Consider the following 25,880-nt stretch of genomic DNA (forward strand, 5'->3'; position numbering starts at 1 on the left):
TGAAAAAATATTGACTATCATTTATTGATACAACATTCATATTTTAATGGATAATGCATCTTTTAATTACTCATTTAATGCTATAGGATTTTAATTATTGAATAACAGAAATAAAGAAAATCTTTCTTTGCACTAGTGGATTAAATACTAATTCGTACTGTTTCGGTATGTACTTAATGATTTCTGTATGGCGATAGATCGATCACAAGTGTCAGTAACGGTGTGAACCACATACAAGTCATTCTGAAACGTATCGACGAACAGCGCAACAGTATGAATTCATTCTGAAATGTATCGGGGAATACGAAAACAGTATGAATTCATTCTGAAAGGTATGGGATAATACGAAACAGAATGAGTTCATTCTGAAAGGTATCGGCGGATATGAAACAGTATGAATTCATTCTGACAAGTATCGGCGAATACGAAACAGTATGAATTAATTCTGAAAAGTGTCGGCAAAGACGAAACAGTGTGAATTCATTCTGAAAAGTAACGGCAGAGACGAAACAGTATGAATTCATTCTGAAAGGTATTGGCGAATACGAAACAGTATGAATTCATTCTGAAAAGTATCAGCGAATACGCAACAGTATGAATTCAGTCTGAAAGATATCGGCGAATAGCGAAACACTATGAATTAATCTCCAATTTAACAGCTGCAAGGTAAGAGTTTCTTTATTTTAGTTCACGCATCTATTAGCTTGTTTTGCAAAAGTTTGATCTATTACATTTTGAAGAGAAGTTATATCTAAAAATACTAAAGTTGCTTTCAGCCACTACTATTATTATTTAACAGAAATTGAGGTAAAACTATAATATTGTTACATACGGAACAGTTAACAAAACAATAAAAAGATCTTTAATTTCAAATACAGAAAAATTTTATTTCTATATTACGATAAGTTTGCCTTAGTGAATTTACCGCATTTTCCCTATTGTAAGCCGACCTGTTTCCGTTTTTCTCTTAGTACAGAAAACAGCTCTTGGCTTGGAATCAGTAACGTTAACACAAGCGGTAAAATAGACTACACTCTTTATCGACAAAATAGGAAACAATTTCGAAATCTATCGCCAGAAGCCGCCGCAAAAGTTTTTTTTTTTTTTTTTCATCGTGTAGCCTCAGGATTGCCAAGTCACTAGATTTTCTTCTAATTGTAGTGGTTTTTCGCTTTTATCAGTAAAAAAGTGCATATTTTATATTGTTCATGTTTGGATTTAGCAGATATTTTACATATTTGTCAGCAAGAAAAGTATATTTCTTTACATATAAAGCATATTAATTTAGCAAAATTCATAAGCCATTTCGCAAGAAAAAAATCCTTATGATTTCTGTGCTTTATTAATAAATTTTAATTTTTTTGTGATTTTCATTTGTGGTTTCCGAGGGATCGGCTTACAATCAGTGTCGGCTTATAATCAAATAAATACGGTAAGTAGAGATATCTTTTCACGATAATAAAATATTATACTTCTGTTCAAGAAAAGAATTGTTCTAAATTCGGCACGAAAAGTGTTAATTATACGAAGAGGTTAAAAAATATATTCTAGTACCAAAAATCAGGGGTCTTTCCATTAGGCTCTCATTTATCGATTAAAATAGGCTGCACAACAACAAAATATAGCTGCCATAGCAATATATGCTATTTTTTTCTTTCTAAACAAGTTATTGCACAGTCTTCTAAAAAGGCTTTCTTCATATAATAAAACTATATAAATATACTACACAAGACATATGTGCAATTTTCTGTATTAGGACGGATGCAACAGTTTCAAGATATGCTTATTCTTATATTTTGAACCCTTCAGTAAAATGTTTCATTTAAAATAATAATAATAATCTATTGGAAGGGCTCTAGATTTACCGGGAACAAAGCGCGTTAGACCGCTGCTCTTAATAGGCGAAGATATTGTGTATGATACACACTGAGAACATGAAGCGTTAACTTGAACGTTACTTCCCACAACAAGAACGTACATCATTAACAGGATTTTTTTAAAAAAAAGTAAGGTTTATTGCAACATGAATTAACCCGTATTGCACACACATGTGGTACTGTACAAGCTGAATACTGAATAACCGAGTAAAGAATAGTTAACCAACTAGGGACAAAATTTCGTTATTGCGTCTGGAAAAAACAAAATATTCAGATAAGCTCGTAATTTAGTAAATTATTTCATTGAGCAAATATATTGAATTATTCCCGTTCGTTTACCCTCGCGTAGCTACGCTATGGCTTTCCAGCAAGGAATCCTACCAGTAATTGGCCAACATGTACAGCCATGTTACTTTTCTAAGACGAGTGTTATTATAACTCCTCTGATTTTCCCTAATATGTTTTCTTTTCCTTCTAATTTTACTTCATTAATAAATAAATACATAGAAATACTATAAAAGGAGATTTGCCAAGGAATAAACGTTCATTTTTCTGAAAAAGTTGGCAGGGCAGGGTACACGTTAGCATTAACAGCTCACAGGAAGTTTTCTCTTCTTTTAGTAGCGTAGCAGAATAAATATTGGTGAATTATATCTATAATTTGCTAAATAACATAGCAATAACTGATACCCGGGAAGTAAAATTTGTGCTTTTATGCTGTAGATTAAGAAGAAATCATGATGCTCTTGTAGCAAATTATACAAATAATTAATTGTGACGTCACATCATCATGACAATAACTGAAAATCAAAATTAAAAAGTACATTCTGTTATTCCACAAGCACCATTAGATATTTCCGAAGCCTTATTTGTGCACACATTTTCACTCAAATTTAAAAGACAACTTTATAAAAACAATTGCAGGTATAGTTTTAAAAATTCTTAAAATTTTAACTTCAATCTCAAATGCAAATAACACATAAATTTAATATCTGCTGCCTCTTACAGTAATATATGCTTACAAGTTAGACCGAACAAGTATACTTATACAATCTATCAATTTTAAAATACATTTCACGATGCCAAAATATACTGAGGAAATATCAGTAATACCTTAAAGCTACAAGGCACAGATTTACCTTTAAAAATATATATCTATGTTAAAGAACAAACATGAGCGTGAATGCACAACTACAGAACTAATACTCCTCACTAAAATCAAGGAGTACAGTGTGCATCTAACAAATAGTGTACACTGCACAAGAAGACAAGACATTCATGAATCAAATGGCTTACTTCTTAATGTGCATAAAAAGTCAAGATCACTTGTGCAGTACTATAAAATACGGATGGAGAGTAGTGAATTTTCTACTTTGAAGTTATTAGTATTCACCTTCCTGCGGTCACCTCCCACTCACTACTTAACCCTTACTCAAGTATTCACTTCAGGAGTGCGTTGAGCAAATCTCAGTAATGTGTACGTGAATAAATATACGACTCTAGATACCGTCTTCCGTGTGACTATCTTGCCGTGTGAAACCGTAAGTCAAAATCATTCCCTACTGTTAACAATCTCAGTTTTTGTTTTTAGTAATACCATACAATTTAATATATACATTCACGATTGTATCGTGGTGAAACAGCTTCCCAAATCGTTACTTTTGGACATATATGAAATGTGTTCAAAAAGTTATATGGGTGGAAAAAACTGTCAATGGATGTTGGGTATAACTCGTCTGAAGCATGTAGGATTTAGGATTTACATTTCTGGGCTTTCGGCATCTAAGACCATTTAGCCTTTCACGTTTTTGAGGAATGACGTCCCTCGGCGAGCACACAATGGATGTTGGGTATAGTCGTGACACATATGATGTGAATATATCAAAATGCAGATCATGTTAGTTACTCTTACAACATCAAGAATAACTTTTCACCTGTATTATTCAATAAATCCGCATATAGGTCACTACTAAACGCTTTTTCAAGACCTGGTCTACGTCAACTCTCAAGTGTTATAGTTTCCAAGTGCATCAAATATTACTGGTGCACAACACAGTGAAATAAACCGAAATACTACATCATACTGACTAGAACTTACTTTAAAAAAGACTGTCTTTAATTGTTGGGAATTTCACGAGATTGTCTCAATTGCAAAAAGTATTAGAAGTTAAAAACTTTATGGTACTTTTATCACTGCCCTATGATGCTATACAAATCAAACCAAATCTACACTCGATTTAAAAAATATATTGGCATCACAGGAACTTGGTTGAAGGCGAAATATAATTGAATCGGACGGTTAAATGTTAAGGAAAATGACAAGCACACGGCAAGATTTGGAGACGCATATTCCCTTAGTTTGTGGACGAACTTTCATATTAATCTAGCTTTCCTAAGTTTCCGCCTTACACAAGCCCCGTTTCACTAAACTCTTCCTACATTTAAAACACTCTTATGTGCAGAAATGGCAAACAGTCAGAAACATACTAGCAGAATAACACATCTGTTTATACCATAGGAAATTTGTACCTGCTTCTCTTTCCCTGCTGAAAATCATTACTTAAATTCTTGTACACTACATATCTTTAAAACCTTACAAAAAAAAAAAAAAAAAGTTTACAACCTTTGTAAGAAGCCACAGAATGGCTTCTATCACAATCATCTTTTAAAATATTGTTTCGCACCGTGTTATCTACTATTAATGTTGATATTTGTGACGTATGTAAAGTCGAGGAACAATGTGAAAGGAACAAAACGTAATCTTCCTTGAGACGAATACAGAGTGAACTAAAGCCATGTTAAAACATTGTCTGGCTTATTTTGGCTGATCAAAGACTGCACGTCGTCCAGAATCTCACTCGAAAAGTCTTCATTCAACTGAAAAGAAATAAATAAAATTATCAACTCGCTGCTTAAACAGATACACAGACAACATATTTATACATTGTAAAGTTCTGATTATGCAAGGATAGGTAGAGCATAGGTACAGCAAATTATAAATAGGAACGTTTTTGTTTTATTATCATCATTGAATTTTATCATTTTTTTAATAAATGTTGTAATATAAAATTATTTTAATATAGTTCGTTAATATTAGGTAAAGAGGAGTATTTTAAGGCCTGACCTGCCTAGGAAAGGATTTTCACAGAGCTCCGAGGAAGCCAAGTGGAGTAGATTTAAGATTTTTAATATTTTATGCAAGCAGAAGGGAGTTAAAAGTCACAAGTTAGATGATTAAGCTTAGGAGTTTTAACAGAGCTCTGAGCAAGCTAAGTGAGTAGGAAAGGAGTCTTAGAGCTCCGAGCAAGCTAAAGGCTTTGGGTTAGGTTCCTCTCAATGTTCCAGGTAAACAGAGAATGGAGCTGACCAGCCAAAGACTGACAGAGGTTATTGAGGGTTTTTGTTTTATAGGTGCTTTAGTGTGGTAGCAGCGCTAGTGGTATTTCGTTGTCACATGACCAGTCGTGTTGTTGTTGTTTGCCACTGTAGTAATAATAAAATGCACATGACTGATGATTATAAATATAAGAAGGTATTGGTTGTTAAGCCATGATTAAAATACAGGGCTAGCATAAATGATTCACTCATTTTGAAAAGGCTGTATTTCGGAAAATATTACACGCACACACATGGAAGATATATGAAAAGACCCACAAACTCACCAAGTTGATACACCCTCTACAAATGTTAAATATGTGTCCCTTTCGTGACACGACACACGTCCAAATGATACTCGAGCTCATTCCATACACTGTGTAGCACAGTCCGATTTTGTAGCATAATCTCAATTGTCTCCACAGCAGCACTGACGCGTTGCGTTCGACTAAGGATTACGGTAGTGGGGGTACATAAACAAGGTACTTAACGTACCCCGACAGGAAAAAGTCGCAGGGCGTTAAATCAGGAGATCTTGAAGGCCAGGTGCTTTTCCTTTACACAAGGAACCAGTGTCCTTGAATTGCCGATATCATAAAATGTTTTGTTTACATGGAGGTTCTTTTCCATACTCTTTTCTGGAAGCGCGTTGCACATCTATAACAGACGAACATCTGGCATATTCAAGCACACAAAAATGTTTCTCTTGTTTTCCTTCCATTTTCGACACGTACTAACCTCGTACTGCCACACGCGATCGGAAAGATAATAGACTCGTGCTACCATACAGTACAAACTTGGTGTGTTTGTGGTTCATTTCATATACCTTTCATGTGTGTACATATAATACTTTTGAAAATATAGCCTTTTCAGAACGAATGATTCATTTATGCAATCCCTGTATTACAAAATACATATATATATATATATATAGATAGATAGATAGATAGATAGATAGATAGGGGAGAGGGGAAGAATAGAAAATGACTTAATATTTAAGAGAAAAATGTGAAAGGATAATTACACATATGAACTAGACTAAGTACATTGTAAGCACTTTCGCTAAATTGCCTTATCAGATAGGAAAAAAGAACAAAGAAAAAGTTTAAAAGTAATGGCTCTTATATGGATGCTTAAAAGTAATGGCTCTTTATGGATGCTTGTTAACTTTCCCTATGCGTGATTATATTTTCATTATTTTGTGGTTAAGTAATTCATATTTCACAAGCACCATAATAAAAGGTGATTATTCTCTTAATTTATGCGTGTTCTGATTAAAAGGAAAATCGAATGAGTTATACTTACGAAGAAGCATTACTTCAGATATATAATTTTAGTCGGAAAGTTCATTTTAATATGCAGCTATCATTATTAATATCGTAATTGGAAATTTACTTTACTGTTTATTACAAAATAAACTCAAATATTATTTAAAAAGTAGTTAACAAAGAACCAAGGCAACATGATAAGTCATCAATTACCATTGAGTTCATTTTTCTAGTCGCTGCCTGAACCTACATTTTTAGGTAATTCATATTCTGACCACACTGTAATTTCTATGGATGGCAACACTGAAAATTCTGATTCATATTTTTTTTATTGTAGAATAACATTATCTATTATTATGGTAAGTTAACATTTCATTATCTTTCTTTTCATTTTTAGCAGTCTGTCCCCTTAAGAAAGGGGGAGGGGAATAGAAATTGTAAGGACATGTGATACACGGTGTCTTAAAAGTATTGTATATATATAAATAAATTTCCGCCTTTACTTTGGACATCCTAGTCTGTTGTTATAAAATACACTGTAAATACCGAAGGTTTAATTACATCTCGCGTATCTTCGAAATGAAATGACATACACAAACCCAACACTTCTGGACTAAGTACGGCAAATCCCACCTATTATCTGCAAATGGCATCAGATATCTATAGGCAGGGCCCGTGCTGGATCAATATAGTGGTGACTGCCCAAGAATTGAATGTGTTACGGTAACCTTCATCTGAAGATTTTAAAATCATATTTCTTTTATATAAATATTATATATCTTAAGATATATATATATATCTTTCAATTTAAATTGATCTGCATAAACTGAAACAAGAGTATATTATATGCATTTAAAAGGTAATTGGATCACCAGATGGCAACATTTCCTAAACTTTCTCAACTTTAGATTTTGTCCCTAGCCTCGGCAACTAATGAAAACGCGTAAAATAATTTCTTCATGCTGAGTACCGATACTTATTTTAAAGAAGAAAAGCACTGGGGTCCGCAATACGATATAGATTAAACTAAGTAAGTAGGGCATATGGTATACGAAATTGATGGAAGATTTTCTAAGAAAAGAACACAGTGGCATTCATTTTTCTTATTCTTGATATTTCTCTTTTTTCTTTCTTTCTTGTTAATCCAATTTGGATAAAGACCGTAAATAAATATGAACTATACCCAAGAACAATCCGCCAATATCAAAAGTAACATTATTTCTACAGAAAGGAACAAACATCAGTAAAATATTAAGAACAACCAAAGCAAAACATAACTATTGTTTTGTGATGAAATTCTTCACCATTTTGACACTTTTTATAATACTTTGTGCATTAGCTGCATATTTTGGTTTAGTACCACAACGAACATTACAAGAACATTAATTCGGAGAACATTTAGAACTATTAAAAAATATTTAAAAGCTTGACTTAATGTACTAAACAAAAATGGGAACATCAATCAAACTTGCAATTCAGAACTTTTCTAAAAGTATACAAAGTTTCTAAAAGTATACAAAGTATACAAAAGTATACAAAGTAACTGTCAAAAATATATATGTATTGACTTGCATTCAAGTCAGTGACTAATTCTGCGAAAGAAATATTCTGTGTTACCTTATCTACAAAATAAATGCATGTTTCAGTCAGATTGCGTAGTCGAATTAATAAACATATTTAAAATTGTGTGTCAGCAAAACTAATTAATTTGTACTTTTCGCCAGAAGCAAACTTGTCACATACAAAATCGTTACGTATTAGGAATATTTGATTGACATTTGCCTGTTAAGAAGGGTCGATTTAGTTAAAATGACCTATTTTTGTCCATATGGCAGATAAAAATTTTAAATCTGTTGACTAACGAAATTGATGATTTTAATGTAAATGAAGCGGGTCGCATTTGTGTCCCCATAGATATACGGAAGATATGGAGTTGTCAGTACAATGTACACTTAGGCGAACACCAGCATCAAGCAAATACAAATTAGAAGTAGTACCGTAATAAAATTGGATACTATGAGAAGAATGGCAATTTATAAACCATGTGTCATTAATTCGAAATTGTCGTTTTGAATTCAACTAAATGTACTGCACTGATTTATGAGTACACAACATACTAAAATAGTGCGGTGAAACCTAAATCCAATGAAGATGATACAAAAAATAGGTGGAAAGGTTATTATATAGGTGGAAAGCCTATCATACAGGTGGAAGGCCATCACAGGTAAAATCTAAATCTAATAAAGATGATGATAATACAAAAATAGGTGGAAAGGATATTATATAGGTGGAAAGCTAATCACACAGGAGAAACCTGACTCAATGAGGAAAATGATCATAAAAACTAGGTGGAAAGCCTATCATACATGTGAAACCTAGACGTATGAAGATAATGATAAACATACGAGAAAGGCTAAGTTTGATAAAAGGAACGAGGATGAAACAATTGAAGACTAGAGTAAGCTAAACTTGAGTCGAGAATAGAATAGAATAGGAAAATTAGAAGATAAACAAATATTAGGTAGTTAGGAGTTTATATTAAAAAAAAAAAAAAAAAAATCTTTTTTTTCTTTTTTGTTGATTTTGTCTAAATTTATCTTTTGTTGTTTCTTAGTGTTGTAGTTTGGTCCATTTTTCCTATCCCTCGTCCCTGTCCACCCTTGTCCAAATAGAAAAACAAATGAATGATGAAAAAATAATAAAGCAAAGAAGATTGCAATGATGATAGCCCTGTTTCGGTTAAACTTTCAGGTGCCGAAACTGAAAGGCGCGATCTGAGCAAAAAAAGAAAGAAAAGAAAAAAAACTAAAATAGTACGAGAATTTCACCAGGGAACAATGTTTAATATATGCTTTGCCCATTTGTAACTTTTAACTGAGAAACTGGACATTAGGGACACTGGACCCTAATCTCTCAGTGACACAAAATGAATCACATTTTTTCCTAATCTTTTTAATTATCTAGCAAAATGAACAATAATGTGGAGATTTTCAAACATGGGTAACAAGGATATTAATAAAATGTAATTTCAGAAGTTCAATGCGTCCTGGGTTCAAGGTTGTTCTAAATATCTATCATTAACTATCGTTCAAACCAGAATTTCAACAATAAATAGCACACGAATAATGTAGCTTAATTCTACAGAACTTGATTGTGTGTATGTCTACTGTTTTACTGAAATTTAAAACAACAAGTTGTTAGTAGATTATATACTCATTACATACTTGTAAAGACGGGACCAAATCATCCGTCGAATCAATGTTATCGCTGCCAAGTGAAGAAATGTCAGGTGCATCTAAACCTCCCATGTCAGCAGGAGTGCCACCTTCTGAAATAACAAAAGACAAAACAGTTTTACAACTATGACTACTACTTATTTCAACGAAAGTAGATGAATGTGTTAAAAGAACAAGAAAGGTTAAATGTTTGATACATTTATACTATCTACTAATAAGCATTCTTAGGAGTTCTCACTAGGCTTACCCCACACTTCTTTGAATTCTAGTGAATAATTTGAATGAATGAAGAGTATCAAAACTGTAAAAAGTAAGCGTGACAGATATATCGATCAGTACTTTTCAATATCGATATTTGAAAATATCAATTGATTATTCGATATGTCGAATACCGCAACCCAATTTTTATTCATAATTTTCTGCCTGACAATAATTTGTGTATTTTCTTATTTCAAACAATAGTATTCTATTTCCTTTCTACCCTGCAATGAAGAAATTGTTGCTAACTATAGACTTCATACAATAATGAAACCTACTTGTTATTCGTACATGGAACGTCTGAATTTTTCCATATTGCGTTAACAACTCAAGAAAAATTCAACTGCTTTTCTGTTGTCTTAGTTTATTTGTAATATGTAAGTAATTCATTAAGTGAAGTGGACCTCACAGTTGTCTTATTTTGTCTGTAATATGTGAGTAATTCATTAAGTGAAGTGGACCTCACAGTTGTCTTATTTTGTCTGTAATATGTGAGTAATTCATTAAGTGAAGTGGACCTCACAGATGTCTTATTTTATTTGTAATATGTGAGTAATTCATTAAGTGAAGTGGACCTCACAGATGTCTTATTTTATTTGTAATATGTGAGTAATTCATTAAGTGAAGTGGACCTCACAGATGTCTTATTTTATTTGTAATATGTGAGTAATTCATTAAGTGAAGTGGACCTCACAGATGTCTTATTTTATTTGTAATATGTGAGTAATTCATTAAGTGAAGTGGACCTCACAGTTGTCTTACTTTATTCGATATATATGAGTAACTCATTCAGTAAAGTGGACCTCACAGAAAGATTAATAAAAATCTTACGATGTCGAAATGGCTTTATTGAACAGACGCAGTTTAATGTAAGTGCGACTTATGAGGAATTTCTAAGAACTTAGCAGAGATTTCCGATAAGTTTGTCTATTTAAAAGAAGTGGACTGAAGAGAAGTTTAGGGATCCTTATTCTGAATTCCATCCAAGTCGCAGAACACGAGAAAAGTTATCCAAAAAGCTCTTGAATACAAAATAGTATCTCAAGAGCATTGCTTGTCTGTCAAACGAAAGCCAGATTCATAATTTAAAAAGCGTCTTGAACTATTCTTCTATAATCACCTATTCTATGGCATAGAGGGATACCTTCAATGAAATATTTTTGAATAGGATCAAGATTAAAATTTACTTCTGTCAAGAAAATATATATTGTAAGCAGAAAGTACCAGTAATACTTATAAAATACGTTACTATTTTTATATTATTATATCTATTATATCTTTATTTGAACGTATAGTATGATATTTAAAATGATTTAAGATGATATTTTTAAACATGTGTATCTCCTGAAGAACCCAGAGTTTCTAAGGAGAAAGTGAAATAAACAAATAAATCGATGACCAAATTAACACCATTCCATATATAACAGTAAAAACAATAGATAGTGTTGTTTCGAGTAAGTCTTTTCAGTATCAACAACGAAGAATGTCGTGAAAGGTTTGTAAAGGTCATATGTTTAAAGAATGTAAATACTATCCCTAAAACAACTTTGGAACACAAGCAGTTATCAGTAAAATACATGCATTGCAGGAAATGTGAACACATAACTAAAAATGAGTCTTTTTCCCTATACAGCATTCACTACAATATAGAAATTTGATGATGTAAAGTATAAAATACTGACAACATGTACTTTATCAACCTAGAACCAGGTGATTACTCTCTCTTCCCAAATTAAAAGGAGTACGTAATTGCAAGATTTTTACTACTTCTAAAGAAAGGATAATGACTGCAGGAACGGTGTGCTACACCCATACAATTTTGAAAGGAATATACGTATGTTGAACAGCTGCTGAATTTATGACTTTATTATTTTAGCTTCTTAGAGAACTACCAATGAGAAAACTACAAAGATGGAACTTCGCCAGGATCGTAATACTGCAAATTATGGATGTGTTAAAATATCAAGTAATACTTTCGATAAAGTGTGTAATATATAATCCATGGATTTTATGTCACTGGTTATCAGATATCAATAGAAGTGTGTTTCAAGGAATAATTTATATTATTATATTATTTTGTATAGTCCGCAGCAAAAAACCTGCAACATGAACATGTAAGTTTATTGTGAAACTACGCCTAACAGCGCAGGGAATCAATATAACGTCTAAGTGGCATAAATCACGCCAGGAGAAACCTCGGCGTCCTTCCCTGCACATTTATTTTGGAACAACAGACTTCGTCGTTTCACAATAAACTTACATGCTCATGTTGCAGATTTTATGCTGCGGACTGTACCGAAAAAACTTTTTCGTTTTTGGCTATTCTTGTGTTTTTGTTGCTTATGCTCTCTGCTGGGACGTACTACCACGACGGATGTGCTTTATCTATAGGCGGCCAAAGTTGTGCTGGAACGTCAGAGGAAGGAAGTACAATGGTTGTGCTTTGCTATTACTATCTTATACAGCAGTAATTATAGTTTGTGATCGAATTATTATATCGAAGAATGGTTGTTCCATATACATAATCTGCGAGTGATATTCAAAGTTTAATTCTGTTGAAGTTTAAAATTTGAATATATTTACGAAATATAAAGTGGAGTGATGTAACCTCATTACTACTTGTTCTATTTGATACCACGAATTGGCTTAATAAGACAGTGAGGTACGTAAGTAACTTGCTTTCTTCTTCCTTTATCAAACCATTCTTACATTTAAAGTCCCGTTTTTCATTTTCTTAGCTTTGGGCACTTTGCCTATAACTTTTTCACGTTTGTTTTTTCAACAGAATTAGATTCCTGCATTATCATCAATCTGCGTGACTAATTAGAACAAGTTAGCTGCTACTGAGGCAGAATAGTTTATACTGTTAATTGGGTTATAGTTTAAGATTGAATCTGTTCAAATTCTCTTCCGGCTATTACTAATACTATAAAGTAATACCAGTTGTTGAATTTAAATATATAATTTTTGATTATTGCGTTTTTGAAAGTTTAAATATACTGCTTGGATTTTTAAAGGGGATCGGTTGTACGAATATTATTTTATAAGCTTACATCCTACTACCAGTATTCAGATATATGCTTATAGCATTGCTTGTTAGTGGTGATAATAGATTACGTATCCTTTCAATATTTCAGTGTGGTATTACGAAACCACTAAAATTAATATCGCGGGAGCCGATCGATGTGTTCTTTTCTCCCACCCATATGTATACGCTAGTTTTCAAATTTGAAATTTATAGAATAAAACTGAAATTTAAAAGATACCGAAAGTAGAGTAATATAAGTATGGTTACAAGTGGATATTTTCAAGTATCTAGGATGAATGTTAACAGACCTAAACCATATTCACAAAAGAAATTAAATGTCGAGTAAAAGCAGAGAATTCTTGTTATTATTCAGTTTAAAATCTTTTGTTGTTGCGAATTCTGTAGAGCAATTTGAAGCTTGAAATACATAAAATGATAATCATGCGTATTGTTCTTATTGTTGCGAAACATGGTCGCTTACTTTGTTGGAAGAACCCAGACTGAAAGTGTTTGAGAATAAAATCCTGAGACGAACATTTGTACGCAAGAGAAACGGGAATGGGGAATGGCGGAAACTTCATAACGAAAAACTACATAATTTATATAGTTTACCAAACATAGTTCACCAGTCTTGAAGGCTCAGGTGGTTACGTCATGTAGCCAGAATGGAAAAAATTAAAAATGCTTTCTAAATTTTAGCTGGAAATCCAATGAAAAACAACCATTAGCAAGATCTAGATGACTCTCTCAGAAATAGGAGTACAAAGTGGAAACTGGATTCAGTTGGCTAAGGAGAGCTTTTGTGAACCCAGAATTGAGCCCCCGGGTTCCATAAGCTATAAAGTTTTTCGAGACTATCAATTGCTTTGTGTCAAATGAGTTTTTATATTGTGGCTACTGGTAAAAATGTATACACGATTGGATAAATTTCTAACTGCGCTTCTACACTAACTTGAGGATGCTGAGTCCAAAGAACCTTCTTTTTAAACCATATCTATGCATGAAAATCACGAGAAAAATGACCTCAAATTTGGGATATTTATATTTCTGTACATCCCAAATTTGACACTTTTCTCGTTACTCCATGCACTTTGGATTCAGCACCTCCAAATTAGTGTAGTAGCGCAATTACAAACTTATCCAAGCGTGTACACTTTTTACCAGTGGTATTACCGTTAATTTTCTTTCGGGCTGTTAGGTGAAAATGCAATTAATTGTAGCTATTTACCATTTACTCCATCCATGTTGTCATCCATATTGGAGAGGAAGTCCTCTGGTGTGTGGGGGAGACTGTAGCTGTTACCCATTCCTAAGCCACTGTCTGCTGATTCCTGACGAGTGTGGAAATCGGTTGTACCACTTAAGAACGGATCCATTCCTGGTGACGGGATTTCGGTAGTGGGAGAGGAATGGTCCTCACCAATTGACTGCCTCAGTAACAATTCCTACAAAAAGAGAATGAATTTTCTTTCTAAAAAATAAGGTTTATTTATATTTGCATCATTGTTAGGGACATCTATCATCGTTAGATGTAGACAAACAACAACACACAAAACACTTACTTAACAGCGCTTTTTTTCATATACACTGCGTACATAAATAATATATTCCACCTGGATGAAAACTATTAATTACTATTGGAAACTTACGACATTATTTTTACCGCCATAAAATTGTTTTTTCTTTCTTCTTGATTTCTGGAAAATTACCCACGAGTACATTTATCCTCAAGTCTTTCATTCTGTTCAATTCAGTGTCATCTTTCGATTGACATATGATGCGTTAGGTGAACAAATACAGTCAAGTCCACTTTTAGTCATTTGGGACTTATTTAAATCTTTTAGATCTCTATCTTAAATGGACTTATTTCAATCTTTTAGATCTCTATCTCAAATGGATTTATTTAATCTTTTACATCTTTATCTCAAATGGACTTATTTAAGCATTTAGATCTCTATCCTAAATGGATTTATTTCATCTTTTAGATGTCTATCTCAAATAGATATATTTCAGCTTTTAGATCTCTATCTCAATTGGACTTATTTCATCTTTTAGATCTCTATCTCAAATGAACTTATTTCATCATTTAGATCTCTATCCTAAATGGATTTATTTAAGCTTTTAGATCTCTATCTCAAATGGACTTATTTCAATCTTTTAGATATCTATCTCAAGTGGACTTATTTCATCTTTTAGATCTCTATCTCAAATTGACTTATTTCAATCTTTTAGATATCTATGTCAAATTGATTTATTTCATCTATTAGATCTCTATATAAATGGAATAGATTTATTTCATCTTTAAAAAATCCATGTATTCACGGATGTCGTACAAACTTTGCCTTTTTTCTGACAATCCTGATTAATTGGACTTCATTTCATCGTGTTCTGGATACCCCTATCCCCCACCTTGGTATAGCATTATAGTTTAACAAAATTTAAAGTTTAAAAGTTAATCATAACTGTGGGTAATGTCTCCTTAACAATATTGTCGTTTTGCTCGTGTCGTAATGAAAAGGTCAATGAAAGTATTTTACAGTAACCGTTTCATTTTAACAGGTGACATGGTAGCCGTACTTCAACTTCTAGGTTTACGAAAGTAATTCCTTTTTCTCGCCCATATTATTCTGTTGGGATCTATCACAGCAAATCGGTGAGTAGAAAAAGAAGAACATTCCAAAAATAAAGGATAACATTCCACGATAACAATTTCTCCATAACTAAATATCCAATCCCATTACGTTTTTAGAATTTTGGGAAATGAAAGGTCTTAACATACGCTACAAATCTCCCATACAGATATGTTTACGTAAGCAATGGTTATTTCCGGTAAGCAGTTTTAGTTTTCGTTTTTCAAAAGTAACGTGTTGGGGAATGTTCTCCTTTTTCTACTCACTGATTCAATTGGTGTATTATCTCGCTTTGGATATGTTAGTTTTCACCACTGTATGCTAACAGTGCTATAGAATTAGTAGCAATTTATTTAGTCTAATTCCCTCAATCTCTCCTCTATGCACGGCATTTCCGTATGAAAACTGATGTCGGTAAAGGAGTTCAATCCTGTGATACTAAACTGATTAAAATTCGTTGCAGGTGAACATTATATTCAGAAAGATGTAAGAGGATTCAAGATTAAATACTCTGTATCTATTTTTGGATTGACAATGATAGCTTATCCACAGTCTCCCGTTCAAATAATAACTCAACGGAATGGGAAGTATCAGCTTTTAACTATAACGTTACGTAGAAACATTATTAATGATAAATTATTTTTACAAAAAGAGAAAGAAAATGTAGCAAGATGCGGTGCACATTACGAAACTAACCCTTTATCAATTATTTTTAATGTGAACATTCTGTTATATATGCGACTCTTTTAATGTGGGATATTCCTGACGTCTGTACTCAGTTTTGGAAACTAAACACAGTCTGCTGGTCACATCTGACCCTATGGAAGATTTTTTTTTTTTTTTTTTTTTTAATTTTCTGAAAACAAATGCCTAACAATGTTTCAATTCTTCGCATGGGACACATGTATCCCGTTGGTAGTCAAAGGATGGAAGCTATCCGAAACATTTCTTTTTTCACCTAACAATGATATTCATGGTTATCATCGATCCCGTTTCAAGTTTTTCATTTTTATCAAGATATTTCCAGAAATCAAAGTGAGTATATATGATCTCAAAGATATATGGTAACTCATTTTACATCTAGCCTTCCTTCAAAACGATACACTGGAAAGAGTATTTTCGATCGTCTATAACTCATCATCAGGCACAACTATTTTCGGACTTTATCGTCCCTCTTCAGCATCGAGGCCGCATAAGACGTGAACTGTTTTTTTATGGTAATAGTAAGTATATCGTTTGTTGACAATAATAATTTTTATATTCTTATCGAGGAATTCAATCTACAAGAACTCTCACTGCAAATGTAATCTGAATCACCGGCGCCAAAGACACGCATACTAACAATAAATGCACTTCATACACATAAATAACAGGATAAATTATTTTTTTTAAAAAAAGGATATTACAGCACATTAAGCCGTTCGTAATTTCTTCTCGTGATTATTATCTAAATACTATCAGCACAATCCTATGATTTTTTTTTTTTTTTTTTAAATACATTGACTTGTAAAACATTGGACATCCAAGAACATAAGAGTAATTAACTCATGCGTTATACTCATAACATGTATCAACTTGCACATGTTTCCTGTTTGCCTTATACCAATCTACAGATCTGACTGACTTGGAAATAAATGTGTGTCTGAGTGTAAATTTTCATGTATAGTTTCTTAGAAAATCGAGGAATTAAAAAAAAGAAGAAGAAGAAAGAAAGAAAAACACTAAAAACTGATGTACGATAACCATACCACATATTTAAGATAAAACTAGTAATGAAATATATTCTCATCAAGTTTTTCCATTACGACACTAGCAAGGTGACAATGAACTATCTTTTTGTTTACTTACAATAGTGTCTAATGATCAGACTCATCACTCGACAGATGACAGCGAGTTGAGGCTAAATTCTAATTAATAATTTTTTGAGAGAAAATCAAGAAAAAACTAATTTTATGGCGACAATAACTATATCATTTGTTAAGAATAACAACTTTTATTTTCTTATTCTTCTGAAACAGAAAAAATGAACTGTTAGGTAGCGCATTATATTCACTGCCACTTGCTTTTTCTAGCGTTAACACACATACACAGTTCTAAAAGTAATACCTATATACACAACACTGATGCATATACTGCCTGTAAATGCTGTACAAGCCCAAATACTGTTACCTGTTTTGGTGCGCCATGGAGTTATATTTTGCTGATATATTTTAAACTCGATTACACTGAGAAAATATACATGCAAAATGAAACACCACTACGCTGTGAAATATAGCTGCTAAATATACCTCAACTACGCTCTGAAATATAGTACAAAATATAACCCTACAATGCACGAAAAGTAACAATATTTGCTGTTCTATGTCTATAGTGTACAGTCACTACACGATAAGATATAGTGTACGGTCATTTTTATCGTTACAGTATGTGGTAACCACAACTTTAACAGAAGAAGTATTCACTAAACAGATGGAAACACTAAAACCTGTAACTACTTTTATTATTACAAAAGACTTATCACTGAACTTTTCTCGCGAAATTCTTATTTATATTATTTTACTTCTTTCTTTTTTCCGTCGTTTATGAATACCAAACCGATTAAAACGGCATACTACGAAACAATAAAGAATAATAAATTAATTCTTAAAAATCTCAACAGGTCGGGCAAGTCAATGGTAACCCAAATCACTTCCTAGAATCTCCTCCTGCACTAGAGCACTACATTAACATATTAACAAAATAGTGCACGAGGGAATTCTGAGAAATGAGATTGCCAGTAAGTTGCCCGATATGCTGAAGAAGGTGTCTGGGAACATCGAAACAGTACATGTAATACTACATTAACTATTAAGTAGTAAAGAAAAAGAGTACGTTCACAAATTATTACAAGCATGCATTAATTCACGTCCTTAAATAATTAACCTCAAAAATCTCATTTGAAGATCTGAACTTCGATACCCACCTGTCCGATTGGTCCTTGCTGCCTTATTCGTGCTTGTTCCTGTTCCATCTGAAAGAATAACGAAGGCGAGTAACAGTTTCATGTGTTCATACGAATTGGTAAATATACATGCATAAAATACAAATAAGTCACAAGGATGACACGTAACACAGCTATAATTCAGAAAACTACGAGATTTGTAGTTTCACTATCTTTGAGACTAAGTGAAATTATGAATACCATTATTGTTGTTCTTAATCTTTGTTCAAGTTCAGTGTCCCATTTTAGCACCGAGGCTATATGAAAGGTGGACCTGCACTTTAACATAGAATCCGAAGTCCGGGTTGCTCCCAGAATCCCGCGCACTAGCTATGAGACCAGGCAATAGGACAGAATAAAATTATTAGCAGAATGGAGTAGTTTTTGGATCAAAAGATTCAATATATTTATGGCAAAAGTTTTCTTGTAGGTCTTATATCTGGAGAACTATATATACTCACTGTAGCCAAACCCAAACTATCACATAACTCAGTATGATGTGCTTATTCTATAAAAAATACGAAAACTTGATTGAGGAACAGTTCAAAAATTTTGTGGTCCCTGAAGAAAAAATTTCCTTGTACGCCTTATACCTGGAGAACTACATATAGTAAAACGCAAAAAAAGAAAAAATGAAATAAAATAAAATAAATAAATAAAATATAAAAACAACTCCGTATGATGTGCTTATTCCGTAAAAAAAAATTGAGAACTCGATTTAGGGGCCGTTCAAAAGTTTTGTGGCTCCTGATCCAAGATCCAATATATTTCATTCAATCAAAAATTTTTCTGTATATCTGGAGAACTGCATATAGTGTAGCCAGGGGTGAAAGTGGATCTGAAAAGGTAGGGGGACAGTAGGTAGCGATATGACGTCACGCCGTCCCCCTGCCTATTTTTGCCCATTGTAACTTTTTAGGAAGTGGGGGACGGCGTCCTCCCGCGTTCCCCCACTTTTACAACTGAGTGTAGCCAAATCCAAACTATCATTTAACTCAATATATGCTTATTACGTAAAAAATAACGAAAACTCGATTTAGGGGCCGTTCAAAAATTTTGTGGCCTCTGATCCAAAAACTAATAATTCGCCAAGATCGCAATCTTTTGATGCATCCTTTTTGGATCATTCCTAAAATTCTTGTTTAAATTATTTCAAGAAGTTTTTTGAATTTCTCTTATTTCTTTTTTCTTTCTTAAATATTGCAGTAATCACTGGACAATACTTAGTACTTAGACCACATTGTTTAGTGAAACAGTCAGGTATTGAGATTTCTATCCTATCTCACGCTTTTAGGATAAAATGCTCAAGAATATAGTTTATTAATTTCATTTTTCTACTGTTCAACAAACTTTCAGATAGAAACTAAAATTCTATTTTAGTTTGGAATACTTTACAATAAATAACAATAGTAAAAAAGAAGTAGGCATGAGCTTTATGTGTGCCCCTGAGGATGATAGTCTGACAGTTACACCTGAACAATTGGAGGAAGGTTGACAAGGAATATTATTAGTAGGGGCCGAATGTTAGGCAAAATGCTTATTCCTTAATATTAAAGGTATGATCAAAAATAACTTTTTAAAGTTTATATGGAGGGCTATGGTTTCAATTTAAGCCAATTTTACTTTGTCTATTTTGCCTATTTTGCCCATTCCTGCCTAAATAACTGCTTTAGTGCCTAATGTTGCCTATTCTATGCATCTTCTTCAAAATAATTTAGTATTTCAAGAAAGATTCTGCCTCTTCCGAGAAATGTAAGTGTTGGTTGTGGTGACAAAATGTCGTAAAACTATGGACTATTATGTGCACTTACAAAGCACTCTAAACTTTGAATTGTTGTGTGTACTGATAAGTGTATAAAATTTGGACTGTTATGTGTAATGATAAAGTGCTCTAGAGAATGTATTACCAAATATACACGAAATACATGTCAAGCTATGTATAGTACAAGAAAATATTAACAAACAGTTGTGTTTCTATATTCTTTGAACATTATCTGTGACTTGAATTTATTTTTCTAATCGTATTGAGTATTTATATTCATTATTCCGAGTTCATTTTAGTGTCTACTTAACTGTCCATTTTTCATTTTAAATTTTAAGTGCCTACTTGCTGCCTGCCTATCTTTCAGGTTTTTAATGCCTAAGCATCCGGTCTCTACTTATTAGGCAAGTAATTTGAGGTATTACAATATGTTCTATACGCTCGAAAAGTAACAGTAATATGTGGCTAAACACAGAAGCAGCCATGTGTAAATTTGAGCATACAAGAGCTAAGATGAAAGTGACAACAGTGGACATCTCATTTTAAAAATTCAAAAAACATACCGAGGTTTATTGCCTACAAAGTTGCAGTAAAACTGGTAAAATTTACGTAATATTTGCGAATTCCTACTGCTGAATTACAAAAATATAATGTGAAGATCGTGTTGCGCAAAAGCAATTAAGCAATCGTGTGTCCCTGAAGATAGGTGTCCGACTGTAAACACTCGAAATACTTGACGGAAGATTAACGAGGAGCATCACCACGCGAGTAAATTGAGGCACATCATCTTAGACTTTGCCTGATATATTGTATGAGTCAAGCTCGAGGTATTTTCACCAATACTTCCTGTATCTTTTGTTTCCGGTGGATTGCAAAGACATGATCTAAACATAGACCTCAGAATGGCAATATTTTGTATTGACCGATAAATATTATAATGAAAGAGAATTGTAATTAGTGTAAATTTTGGAAAGAAGTAACTTAAGAAGTAACTAACTAACTCTGTGGCCTGTAGAACCCAAAGGTTTAATGCTGCGTTCACAAAACCTCTTCACTAACTTCTATTCTTAGTCAACTGGATCCAGTTTCTACTTTGTATTCCTATTTCTGCGAGATCCATCTTAATATTGTCCTTACATCTGCGCCTAGGTCTTCCTAATGGTCGTTTTCCGATTGGTCTTCCAGTTAAGACTTTGAAAGTGTTTCCACTTGCTTCCATTCTGGCTACATAGCCTGGCCACCTGAGCTTACTAGATTTGATGACCCTAACAACGTTTGGTAAACCGTATAAATTATATAGTTCCTCATTATGAAGTTTCCGCCATTCCCCATTCCCGTTCCTCTTGGGTCCGAATATTCGTCTCAGGATCTTGTTCTCAAATACTTTTAGTCTATGTTCTTCCCTCAGAGTAAGCGACCATGTTTCGCAACCACACAGAAGAACAGGCATGATTATCGTTTTATATATTTGAACCTTCAAATTTCTGGACAGAGTTTGCGACAACAACAAATTTTGAACTGGATAATAACACGAATTCCCTGCTTTCAGTCGACACTTAATTTCTTCGTGAATACAATTTTGTTCTGTTAATATTGATCCTAAACATTTGAATGTATCCACTTTATCAAAAGTATTATTTGATATTTTAACGCATCCATAATTTGCAGTATTACGATTCCGACGAACTTCCGTAATATTCTTTGAGTTAATAAACTTACTGAAGAGATAAAAAGAAGTACATTCACAAATTTATGAATTAAGTTGCGAATGGAAACTCACGTACATCGGGATCACACCGAGAAATATTGAAACAAGGCTAAAAGAGAACATTGGAGGACAATTATATGTATCAGGATTATCAAACTATTTCAGAGAAATAAAGCAGACGATAAAGAAGACAAAACTCCTACGTAACAATTCTACGTACATGATTCTATGGCTCTTATTTCTCTAAAACTACGGAACCAAAATTAAATCAGGATAGAACGGCTTTGAACAAGCAACGGGATTACATTATTAAGCACAGGACAAAGGGTTAACAAGATTTATCATAATCAAATATCCAGACAGTCTTAAGAGTTGGCAGAATTGGAGGATCAGAAAAAAAAAATATATATATATATACATTTTTGTGAATATCGGCAGTTCTCTTGACCTGTTCTCTCATCAAAGAACAATTATTGCACCCATGCGAAGTTCAATGTATATATTATGGAACCCATCTCATGAATGTTACCAAACCATATATAAGTAATTTTGTAATTTTTGTAATTTTCCATAAATGATCAAAACTTATGTTTACAACAGAAAATTCGGGAGTAATAAAGAATCGAATTGTAATTTCATAACGTGTTACTGTAGACTTCCCTTATTATATGTATTTAGAATAAAACTATATATTACAAGTAGAAACGCATGCAGGATTTTTTGTATGTGGAGATGAGACCGAGACACAAGCGCAGTCATTAACATATACCCCTTTATGCATATACTTCATAAAAAAAAAAAAACTATTATTACTGACGCTCATTGCAACTACGGTATATATATATTAAATACTGTGGTAGGCGAGTAATCAAATCTATATGTTTTGACATGTATTTCGAAAAAGCCAACTCTTTAAAAAAATTGAGGAGAGGGCAATTGCCACCTCTTGCTCCCCCTGCGGGCGACCATGGTTACAAGAATAAACTGCGAAGATCTGTTTATGAAATTAGTAATAATGTTATCCCAGTCTTTTCCTAAATTCCCTTTATCGCTGTTTAAATTTTTCGTCCTAATGAAATATGCCCCAAGAACGTTCCATTCAGTTAGTGATGTAGCAGTACAGCATAAACACTTGCTACCCTGCATAACATGTTTAGCTTTTTGTAAACATTTCAACAACCCAGATCAGAAATACCTTCTTTATCATCTTGAGACTCCTTAAAGCAGTGGTTCTCGAAGTTGTTGTTACTGCGACCCACATTAAATAATAAAAAGTATTTTGTGGCCCATCTACTTTTATTCAAATACACATTAGCATTCTACGTAATGGTGGTGTAGCTACTTCAAAGCAATTAAATATTGTGAATCATATCTCTAATTCCAGTTCGTTCAGTCCGTATGAGTAACATGGCATTTATTTGGGGATGTTATGAACACCCTGATCAACCACGAATGATACAAAGTAAAGATCGATGTTTAAATTTTAATAAGTCAAAATTTAGTGTGTTGCTTTTATATCTACCGCAAATATCTCACTTTCAAACTAAATTGTAATGTAAATTTATGAATATAGTGGTCCTGTCTGTACGAGAATATCAGTCGGTGAATATCGAGCAAGTGTAATGTAAATTTATTTCTCAATAACTGTATCATATGAATTACTGCGAATGCGTAAAAATCGTTACGCCATTTCCGTAGAAACGTAACACAGAGCTAACACTACTTCCGACGCAGTGCCCCACCCCGTGAGAGATTTTGCCTCACCTACTCTCTTTCCAACCTAACTCAGCATCTCGAGTGATTGTACTACAGGCCAGGGCTCTGAGTAACCACTTACTCTTCACCATTACGTATTCATTAATAAACGCTTCCAATTTTCATTTTCTGAATAGTACTTCGCAACATATGTTTCTGTACCAAAATAAATTTTTCATAATTAAAAGAAAAAACTTCTCGCAACTAAAAACAGCCCGCGACCCACCAATGGGTCGCGACCTACACTTTGAGAAACACTACCCTAAAGTACTCTTTCGATCTAGTAGTGATATCTCTTCTGGTCATACTAATATAAGTGTCTTAGGAGGAATATGAAATCTCATGAATGTTGCTTGAAGAACTTTTATCATTGAGATAGTTTTCGTATTGGTTCAAAGATCTTTCCTAATTCCCAAATGGTTTTAGGTTAACCTTGAAGTTAGGTTTCATTGCAATTTTTCGTAGTCTCAACACCAAGCTAGAAACTAACGGAAAATAAACTTTTGTAATATTTTCAGTAAATTGTGTTGCCATCCCTTTCTGAACAACTATCCCAGAAAATGAACAGTAAATAAAGAAATAAAGAAATAAAAATTACAGACGTTAAAATACCCAAGACACAAAATTTGCGATGTGAATGATTTTGAGACATTCCTCACAGAGATTCATCAGCGCATGTCTTTTATCATCTTTTAACTACAGGGTGACGCACGAAATGTCATACCATTTCTTTTGTTCATTACGCATGTAATATTATAGATAGAATGTTGCAAACTCGAATTTGTATTCTTTGGTTCATGGAAAATCCGGTAGATGTCACGAGAAGTTAGTATCGAATATTTTCTTGGTACCAAACAGCAGTTTTCAAAATGGCAAATAAGGGCAGATTGAGTGTTGAACAGGTGAAAGTTGTACTTTTTTTTTTTTTTTAACCGTGACGAGGAGTTTTGTAGCAACACAAAGATGTTTTTGTGCACACTTTCGTACAAAATAGGCTCCACGTAAACAGACTATTCAGAGATTGTATCGTCAATTTGAAACAACTAGCTCTGTGGTGAAGAAGAATCGGCGGCGCGAACCAAGTGTCCGAACCCTTGAAAACATTGAAGCAGTTCGCGTTGCTTTGACATGAAGTCCTAGCAAATCAATAAGGAGGACGGCTGTGGAGTTAGGAATATCTCGTCAGTCCATACAAAGGATAATGTCTTCGCAAGAAAGCCCGCAAGTGCAGCTCAACTCAGAGCTCTCATCACGCAGTTGTGCCATGTGGAAGAAGGTTGTGTCAAATGTAAAAGTTCGCTTGCAAAAGGTTGTGAAACAAAATGAAGTTCGTTTGCAAAAGGTTGTGAAACAAAACGGCGATCACATTGAACACATACTACATTGAAGTAAATTTCCATGCTCATAGAGCTAGTTTTGTAATATTTTGATGATAAATACATATGTAATAAACAAAACAAATGACACGACATTTCGTGTGCCATCCTGTTGCTACAAATTTTCGTCAGGTGCAATGAGGATGAAGTGAGGAATACCTCGAAACCGTTGGTGAAATTTGTTCCTTTTCACCTTTTAATGCATGAGAATTTGTGTATTTACGTTAATATGGATAGGCATTCCTTCGAATCAATTAGTAACAACCCTGAAAGAATGTTTAATATAAATGGCAACCCTGTAAATAGTACTTAATACAAGTACCTATCTTTTCGTCAACATACACATTATTTTTGTGCTCTCGTTCATAGTAAGCCAATTCTAGAGAACATGACCACAGACGACTTACAATTCCGAACACAGAGTAAATACTTTTATTTGAATAATGAGTCTCGTAAATTGAAAAGAAAAAAAAAAGAAAAGAAAGAAAAAAAACAAAAGAATAAAAGAAATGTAATTCATTTAAGATGACAACATTACATTAGCAAAATAACTACAGGGCAAAACGAGAGGAGCCAACAGCAATTATATATATATACAAAAAGTCAATGCAATAAAGCTAGCCAACA

General features: G+C 33.2%; 1 protein-coding gene across 3 annotated transcripts in view; it reads right to left on the bottom strand.

The window, feature by feature from the left end:
- Positions 1-1,991: 1,991 nt before the first annotated feature.
- Positions 1,992-25,880, bottom strand: part of LOC145684377 (transcriptional coactivator YAP1-like) — a 375,649-nt gene continuing 351,760 nt past the window's right edge. For 2 of the 3 annotated variants that reach the window (XM_081756622.1, XM_081756624.1), the window contains 4 exons: positions 18,635-18,682; positions 14,271-14,487; positions 9,745-9,848; positions 1,992-4,754 (listed from right to left, as the gene is read on the bottom strand). In XM_081756622.1, the coding sequence (XP_081612748.1) occupies positions 4,665-4,754; positions 9,745-9,848; positions 14,271-14,487; positions 18,635-18,682 (459 nt within the window). In that variant the 3' untranslated portion in view covers positions 1,992-4,664. The remainder of the gene's footprint in view (positions 4,755-9,744; positions 9,849-14,270; positions 14,488-18,634; positions 18,683-25,880) is intronic. The other variant, XM_081756623.1, reaches the window with a different exon arrangement.

This window comes from Thermobia domestica, chromosome 4 (genome assembly GCF_964235325.1).
Source record: "Thermobia domestica chromosome 4, izTheDome1.hap1.1, whole genome shotgun sequence".
In the NCBI taxonomy this organism is placed as follows: domain Eukaryota; kingdom Metazoa; phylum Arthropoda; class Insecta; order Zygentoma; family Lepismatidae; genus Thermobia; species Thermobia domestica.